The sequence below is a fragment of the Perkinsus marinus genome (genome assembly GCF_000006405.1).
Source record: "Perkinsus marinus ATCC 50983 genomic scaffold scf_1104296935218, whole genome shotgun sequence".
Taxonomy (NCBI): Eukaryota; Perkinsozoa; order Perkinsida; family Perkinsidae; genus Perkinsus; species Perkinsus marinus.
In genome coordinates this window covers 1-8,623 of record NW_003214550.1, presented here as the reverse complement: position 1 = coordinate 8,623, position 8,623 = coordinate 1, and the positions used below count along the sequence as shown (strand labels likewise).

Here is an 8,623-nt window from a genome sequence, read left to right as displayed (position 1 = left end):
CTACTGCTAAATTCCAAATACATAATGGTAATAACAACAACAAGATCTAGTAGTAGTAGTATTGGTATTATTAGTCCATACCGTTGGTGAAATGAAGCTTACTGGTAACTGTCTACATGGTTCAAGACCTCTACTACACTTTGATGCTGCCTTTGATAATACTACCACTCCACAATTAATGTTATATAAACAGATGTTCATAAGGATGTTTGGGGTAATAGTAATATTGATAGTGTAAGTATCACATTATTATCAGATACCGAGGAATCATCCTAAATCTAAGCCTTTCTATGATCATGTTATGGCATTCTATTGGTTGGATAATAAGATATGGATTAGGTAGTAATAGGGAGGGGGATTCGAACCCACGACCTCCTCCTCCTCCTCCTCTTCCTCAGACACTATCAGATCAGTCCTGAGGCCGCCGCCGCTACTGAGTGTATGAATAACCCTAATAAACAGACTCTCACTGAGATCGGCCCTAGAATGGTATTAGAACCAATGATAGTATTATCAGGTAGCTTTAGTGGTGATGTTATATATCGTAATATACGATATGAATCCCCTACTGAGATGAGAAGGCAGTTGAAGCGGGCTAGAGCCGTAATAATAATAATACTACTATCATCATCATGCTACTACTTCTAGTGATAATAATGATGATGGTGTTGTTAGGTGGAACATGAGGCTAAGGTTATTGAACATGAGAAGTCTAAGATGCGTAAGGTTGCTGCTAATCTAGAGGAGGATCATCTTGATGAGATATTTGGTACTACTACTGATCATCACCATCGTGATGATGATGTAATGGTTGAGTAGTAATACTATCATCATCATCATCATCATCATTAACGTCTTCTACACCTTCTTGTTCCTATATTACCTTCCCTATTTCCTACTCTAAAGGTGTTATTGTTAGTTTTAATAATAATAATATATTATTATTATATTGATGTCATAATAATCATCATCCATGGTGGTGGCTGATGGTGGTGGTATGATACCAGTATACTCTATACCTATTGGTAGTAGGGGACAACAACAACAACAGCAGTACTCAATAATACTACCTACTACTACAATACAACACCAACACTGTGATCAGCATAATAATACCAATAACATATGTCACTATATTAAGCCCACACAACAACCACTACGTAATAGTGTTAATGATGATGTTCAGTAAATGCTCGTAGTAGTCGTAGCAGTCGTGGTGGTGATGTTGTTGTTGGTGGTAATGGTGGATATCAGGTGTATGGTCCTATTGGAGACAGAAATGGCTACATTATATACCATACCAACAACAACAACATCCTCCTCCTCGTCCAATTAGAGTATGTCAAACTATACTCACACACGAACCACATTATAATAATACTAGATGGGATATATTACCCGTGAATAACAACAATCATATTATACCAGTAATAATAATAGACAACAGCTATACTACCCGAATGCAGTAGTAATACTCTTCAGTTTCATCCAAGTAATACTATCATACACAACATCACATTGCCATCATCATGTGATTGTGGTAACTTTACCATAACACCAATTACTCATCATCTATAATAACTACTAGTAATGGTAGGAGGACTCTACCATGGTGTATCATTGTAGTCATTATCATTAGTGTAGAACATGTTGGTTGATGGATATGATGATTGTTGTGTTTAATGTTTATCGGGTATTATAAGGTTGAGGGATCTACTACGACTATTCGTCTAGAGTTCATTGAATATACAAGAGTACATACCCTCACATACTACTATAACGCTACCATTATTCATCTTATAACCAACTACTATCAATATCATCATCATAATAATAACAACAATGATTATATCACTCTAGATAGACCTAGTGTTAGTAAGTTTAATACCTTATACCATTCACCACACCAAAGACTATTCACTACAGAGAATCAGGAGAGGGAAGGAGGAGGAGGAGGGGGATACTGTAGTAATAGTAGTAGGTATGTTATACTATTATCAATAAGTAGAAAGCATTGATGGGCAATAATGACATTATCAACATCATAGCTTTATTACTTACTATCACTTACAAGTTATACTCCGAGAGGGCCTACTACGACCACCATCAGGGTGGTCTCATCCCCCTACACCTCCATCATCATACTCATACTCATTATTATGATACTAGTTACTACCAACTAGTAGTTGATTATAATAACCTTTATTAGCAATTGAGTATTGATTGTAAACTATATCATGTACCATTGATGATGGGATACTCTTTGGTAGTATTACAGTGTAATAATAAGAACCCCCCTCATCATCTTTTCTTATCCCTTCTTCATCCTCTTAACACAAGACTATATATACTAAGGTAGAGTAGTAATAGTATCCTTAGACGTTGTTGTTGTTATACTCTTCTTCTTATTATTAAGTCTCTTATTCTCTTTTCTTTTATTCCTCTTAGCACGCCTTTTCTCAGTTTTCTCAATATCCTTTTTAATATTCTCCTCCCTTTTACGATGATATTCCATATCCTAATACAATACATCATCATGCTGCTCACTATTAATGAGTGTTGTTATTAGTATTACCTTTTGCATCTTATCCCAATCCTCATCCATCTTACGTAATCTCTCCATTTCAATAGTACGATGTTTCTGGTATTTACCAAAGAAATCACTACCAGCCCCTGCTGAACTACCTTGTACTGATCTTTGCCTATCGAATACTAAAGTAGGAGGATGATGATGATAAGTAGCATACATAGCATACAATTATGCTCATAATACTACTAGTATTACCAGGCCGCTTAGGATTAGTCTTATAATTATCAATAGCTTCCTGTGATTCCATAGCTGATGATTTACTTCTTGATACACTCAATACAATACCTAATACAATGAAGTAGTATTATTATTATATATACCCTTACTACTACTACCATCCTGTGTTATTATAACATCTTTATTATCATCCGTAACATCATTATCATCAGGGACCATGGATGACATGGAGTATTATAATACCTACTAATATCACCTTACTACTACTACAACTATTCAACACAACAATTTCTACTGTTATGTGGTATAGAAAGTACACTCAAAAACTGAGATGCTCATGCTTATTATTACTATAATACCAATAAGTCGTAGATAGATGCGAAGTGTTCTCAGTAGGTGTGGAACCTGCTACTAGAGGTTGGTAAGGGGGCATCATCATCATTATATATTACACTGTTGTATTATGCATGGCCCTCTAATAGATTGACAGCATATATCCAAACCCTCTGGTGGATTATATTAACAGGCTGTAAATGTGATAATACTATGGTGCTGAGCATGGGGCAAGTGTTGTGGGAGGTCTATAGGGTAAACTGATAACACTTATAGGAGGAACATATATCATTATTATACAACACAATAAATAGTATTATTATTTATTACTACTAGCAGGTACTTTAATGAGTTGACCACTACGTATAATAATAATATCATTATTAATGGGCTTATCCCTCTCATTAGTATCAATATTCTCAATAATATTGAGTATATCCCAACCTTTGATAACTTCACCAAATACAACATGTTTACCATCTAGATGATGACATGGTCTGAATGTAATAAAGAACTGTGATCCATTAGTATTAGGTCCAGAGTTAGCCATAGAGAGTATACCTCTTTTAATATGTTTATGTAATGATAAGCCTTCATCAGGTAGTTTACCACCATAACCCGATTCACCACCAGTACCATCATTATTCTCGAAATCTCCACCTTGACACATAAACCCTTTAATAACTCTATGGAATATGGTATTGGTATAATGCATAGGTTTATATCCACATGATAAACTAACACCATTCTCACCAGTACATAAACGTCGAAAGGATTCGCATATTATTGGGACATCTTTATTATACCTATTATCAACACTAATCATACTTAGTAGTATAATTGGTATTACAATCTGAATATTATCCTACCAATATACTCGTCTCCAACATTGATATCGAAGAATACTCGAACCTCATCATCATTATCATTATCATCAGACTTAATAATCATCATCCTGATATTCAAGAATGATAGATATGCTAAGGAATAATCACCAAATGTCATCACCGTATATCACCGATATAACCTAATTCAAGAGTAATGCATCTAATAATGGAAAAAAACGCTGCGAGTAGAGTCTGTGCCACTTCTACCTCGGCCGCCCGAAGTCCTCGGGAGCTGTGCAATAGTCAGGGAAGTAGTTGAAAATTTACGAAAAAAATCTCGCCCGCCCAACGTGGAAGTACTACGGGCAAACAGGGGCCGTATGCGGATCCTGATGAGTCGGAGTATTTACTCAGATGAAAAAATCATATGGTGAGTACTAACCCCTGATTGACTGATTTTTTACTCCGGAGCGAGAAATTAGGATCATCGCGATGATATGTGAATCTCCGGCTGCTTCGATAATCTAAAGTTGATTTTTCGGCCGATTAATACTCTTACTCAATATGCCTTGCTCATGACGCTAATTTCTCGGACGATGCCATTGAATCTGAGTATTTCCGAGAATCAGGGTATCACAATATGAATCAGACATTTTTTACAGGACGAAGTCTATAGTCGCTACGCCCCACAACCGAAAGTGACAATTTCAAGAGAAGAAAACGTCACTCGATGAGGGTAGAAACTGTTAGATTCGCCCCGAACATTTCCCGTTACACTACATCACCGGTGAAACTTTTGGAAGGAGATCATATGTTGCACGTGTACACATCCGTACTTCAAAGTGGAAGCCACGGGTGTAACCTGTGAGCGTAGTTTAAGCAAACCTGCACCCGGGCATTGTCCCACGTTGCACAAAGTTGTGCAACACACAGCTCAGGCTAGAACCTCAACTACTATAATGTAAAGCTCTGTCGAGTTGAACTGTTAATTTTTTTTCTCCTAGATGCCAGCCCCTAACGAGACAGAAGACAAAGTTAAGGTTTTGGTCAAAGATTTATTGGGTGAGAATCCTATTACTGAAGGTGCTCTAACCACCCTGGTTTCCAACCTAGTGAACAACGACCTCACTACTGTCGATTTCCTAGCTCAAGCCCCGGTAACCCTGGTTGATGCTGTGCTCAATACCTACGAGGGCGCAGCCGCCAAGGCCTCAGCGTGCCTCAGACTTGACGATACCATTGAAGAGGCGCAAGCACGCCGATCTCTGAAGCGTAGACGTGCGGAAAATGAAGTCGAAGTGTTCAATATGACGGCTGGTCTAAAAAATCTCCAAGGTCATGTTGGCCCTTTGTCACTCAAGGCTCCTCCTGAACTCATCCCACAGAGTCGCTTCCTGAACAAGCTGAAGCAGGATCCCTACAGCTACGTCCTCTCGTCTGATCTACAAGTGGCCCAAGATGTGGTGGACACATCAGTCACGACCAAGGAGAATCTCGAAACCGGTAAGCCGGTTCATATAAAATTGTCCCCCTCGAAGCCTGTTACCAATCTAGCTCAATGGGTGAGTTGTTTCTCTCAATTTGGCATGGCTCTAATGATTGTGATTTTCTCCGTTGAAGAAATTAGCCCGCTAGCCATCATTGCCTATATTAATTTGGTCATCAAACTAACTGTTGAGACTTCTTCCAACCAAGCAGCTGCCTTCGACGAACAGTACCGGTCTCGTGTATCTGGTTATCACTCCAGAGGTCTATCATGGTCAGCGATCTTGTCCGACCCTGGTTCAGTGGACTCAGCTCTTCTGGTCAGTGCTCAAGTGGGCGCGATCGATCGTAAACGGGATATCGGATCCGACGGTAGAAGGTACAGAAATCGGTTTGACCAAGTTTGTCGCTATTGGAAGTTGGGTCGGTGTAATCAGGGTTCCCGATGTCGATTTCGGCACAGTGATTCTGAGTCTTCTCAGCAACAGCGTCTACCTAAGTCATTCTACGACATCGACCTCGTGAAGAACAATGACATTGACCTTAAATTCTTTCCACAGTCCACTGCTCTATAGTTCATAGACTCTAGGTGTATACTTGTATTATATCAGAATCGGCCAGTTCTCATGAAATTGTAACCAACGCAGTAGATAGGACAGGGGATAGTAAGGGGAAATATGACTAGCAATACTTCTTCTACTTCTAGCAATAAACTTAGTTACAAGTAGAAGAGAACAGCTTAGGGACAGGACACAATTGATCGATAGCTCCAAAGATAGGTGGAACAATCGGGACAATAGTAACACAATCGTCTACAGTCTTCCCCCTTCTAGAGGGAAAGGTTGATTATTACGGATACCCATAGCGTTGTGGTTTCCGTATTATTCGACCATAACGCAAGACTCGTTTAAGTGGTACATCAGACTGGAGGTTATCTTGCGGAACCTCCACTGGATCATCGTCGGAAGTATCAGAGTCTTCATAGTAGGGGGTCCATCGTGACTCTGAAGGCCTCTGGGTAGGAGAAGGCATTGTAGGCTTCTTCTGTAGAGCTTGTTGTACTGGTGGAAGTCTAGTCACACTCGGTGTTACTTGTTGAGTATCTAGGCATAACCGATTTGCATGACAGGTGAAGACGTAACCTGTTTGGTGGTCAACTCGGACACGATAGGTAACTGGCCCGAGCCTCGAAACAACAGTGAAACCTCGACGCCAGTGGGTTTGAAGTTTCGACCGTAGGTTGTCAAAGTAAATCAACACCCGCGAACCCGCTGCATACACCACGGGGTCTTGAGCTTGCTTATTGAAGTGCTTTTGGTAAAGATGCTTGGACTCAGCTAATTGCGTACTAACATAATCGATGATAGTTGCATGAAGAGCATCGTGAGGTAGGCTAGTTGACATTACTGTTGTGGGAATAACATAGCCATAGTGCGGTTGCCGCAAATAGCGGCTACAGGAAGCGTCTCAATTCTCTCAGGCACTGAGTTGCAAAGATAAACTTGCCTAGCAGCTTCGACAGAGTCTTCGCTGTGATACAGCCCGTGCTGAACACACGGCGCAGGATGTCACGGATCGACCGCCATATATCTGGGTGGACCTCGATGATCCTCGATGACTCCGTAGCTGCCATCTGACTTAGCGACGAGGCCGACTCTCGCAGAACCTCTCTTCCCTCTCAGGTGAAGCCGGACATCCGGCTCTGTCATGTGTCCTTGTGCCACCTCGCGTCTCAGCAGCACCAAACAATCCTCTGGCTCTGCTTCCACTGACAAAAAGATGAGAGCGTTCGATATTAAACGCTCCCCTCGATTTGTTGACGGCAAGATTATTCTTAGCCTTCGGGGATATACCGAGGATCTCAGGGGAGCCTCTACCCCCAGACGAAGACATTCTTCGTCGACTTCCCGAAAAACTTTTGCATCCGGGTCTTCCAGTGCCAACGGTAAGGCGGATGCGGGTTCAGATTTTCCTGGGCTTCTACAGCTCCATTCTCGAGGTAAACAGCTGAGAGTCTCGCATAGAAACTCGACCAGAATCGACTCGGCTTTCTCGAATGCGGAAGCCAGTCGAGGGATCTGGTCAGGACTGATGTCGCCGTTTGTGCCAGCTAACACTCCAGTCTCACACACCGATTCTGCGGCTTCTTCGAACAGTTTGGCCACTGACGCCACACCCGGCGGACATAAGGTCTCCGCGACACACGAGGGAGAAACAGCTAGTAGGCTTGTCACATCTTGATAGCCTAAGCCGTTGTCACCAAAGACTTCCGATTGTCGCCCTTTTTCCTCCAGCTTCCGCACGTGTTCAAGAACCGCGGCTTCTTGTGCGTAACTTCCACATTTACCTTCCGTCATTTACCTTCGAGCATCGCTTCCTTCGAGTTATCGGGCTCGGTCGAACGACTGTTACCGCGGGTTGGCTTATCAGAGCGTCCCGATGAGGAGTTGACCGCTACCCTGGGTGGATCTATGTGTTTGTGGTGACAACGGTCACTATATCTGCAGTTGCCGTTTTTAAAAACACGACAGAGCTCTTGAGCTTTCGGTCTCCTGCTTTGAATCTGTGAAGTGAACGCGACCACCACGCGATGGATAGCCCACTCGGCAAGCAGGCTGGGGTTTACGTTGGATACTAAGCACTGTCTCGGGGACAAGGAGGAACCCGAGGCGCTGCTGTTGGCGATCAAATCCGGTATGCTTTTGCGGTACATGTCGTCGTAGGACCTGATCTGCTCTGTAGTCAGCAAAGGACTCAGTGCCTGAGTCCTCTGTGTGTAAGCAGGTATATCGACAGGGCCCAGGATAGACGGATCGAACAAACCAGCCAACAGTGAGCTAAACCTCATGGCGCAACGACAAAAGTCCGCGAGCGATAAGGACTTAACTCTCAAGCCTTTAAGAGTTGTAACCAGCTTGTCTGTAGCCGTACCATCTCGTGACGCATCAACACGGATCAAATCAGGATCATTACTTCCCAGTAAGGCACGAAAGTAAGTTCATTTTTTGGCTCCCAAAATGTCCTCCCCCGACTCGCGGCCTTCACGTGGCGAACCGGATGAGTCGCTCGCTGTCTCTTCGACAGCTGATGCGGTGAGTCACCGCCGGTGACCGACAGCAAGCGGACAGGACGACGCCGTGGGACGCGATCACAAGTCGCCCTGAGGAGGCGTGGGGCGGCAAGAGCTGCCAGGCGTCGACTCAAGCGCCAG

At 42.4% G+C, this 8,623-nt stretch overlaps 5 protein-coding genes across 5 annotated transcripts in view; 2 read left to right on the top strand and 3 right to left on the bottom strand.

Annotated features, from left to right (window-relative positions):
- Pmar_PMAR029442 (hypothetical protein) overlaps positions 1-46 on the bottom strand; it is a gene marked incomplete at both ends in the record, with an annotated part of 294 nt that extends 248 nt beyond the window's left edge. The window contains one exon of the mRNA XM_002784470.1: positions 1-46. This exon is cut by the window's left edge and continues 4 nt beyond it. Within this exon, the coding sequence (XP_002784516.1) occupies positions 1-46 (46 nt within the window).
- A 45-nt stretch (positions 47-91) lies between these two features.
- Pmar_PMAR029441 (Brix domain-containing protein, putative) lies at positions 92-826 on the top strand (the record flags this gene model as incomplete). Its single annotated transcript, XM_002784469.1, has 4 exons — positions 92-214; positions 257-339; positions 399-603; positions 676-826. The coding sequence occupies 4 exons, from the start codon at positions 92-94 to the stop codon at positions 817-819; spliced, it is 555 nt and encodes a 184-aa protein (XP_002784515.1). The 3' UTR covers positions 820-826.
- Positions 827-2,350: 1,524 nt separating this feature from the next.
- Positions 2,351-3,209, bottom strand: Pmar_PMAR029440 (conserved hypothetical protein; the record flags this gene model as incomplete). The annotated part of the gene is made up of 3 exons (XM_002784468.1): positions 2,351-2,518; positions 2,576-2,681; positions 3,127-3,209. The coding sequence occupies 3 exons, from the start codon at positions 3,207-3,209 to the stop codon at positions 2,351-2,353; spliced, it is 357 nt and encodes a 118-aa protein (XP_002784514.1).
- A 210-nt stretch (positions 3,210-3,419) lies between these two features.
- On the bottom strand, positions 3,420-4,054 carry Pmar_PMAR029439 (cyclophilin 1, putative; the record flags this gene model as incomplete). Its single annotated transcript, XM_002784467.1, has 2 exons — positions 3,420-3,906; positions 3,951-4,054. 2 exons carry the CDS (start codon positions 4,052-4,054, stop codon positions 3,420-3,422), a joined length of 591 nt encoding a protein of 196 aa, XP_002784513.1.
- An 877-nt stretch (positions 4,055-4,931) lies between these two features.
- Pmar_PMAR029438 (hypothetical protein) lies at positions 4,932-5,987 on the top strand (the record flags this gene model as incomplete). The annotated part of the gene is made up of 1 exon (XM_002784466.1): positions 4,932-5,987. The coding sequence occupies one exon, from the start codon at positions 4,932-4,934 to the stop codon at positions 5,985-5,987; it is 1,056 nt and encodes a 351-aa protein (XP_002784512.1).
- Between the last annotated feature and the right edge of the window lie 2,636 nt (positions 5,988-8,623).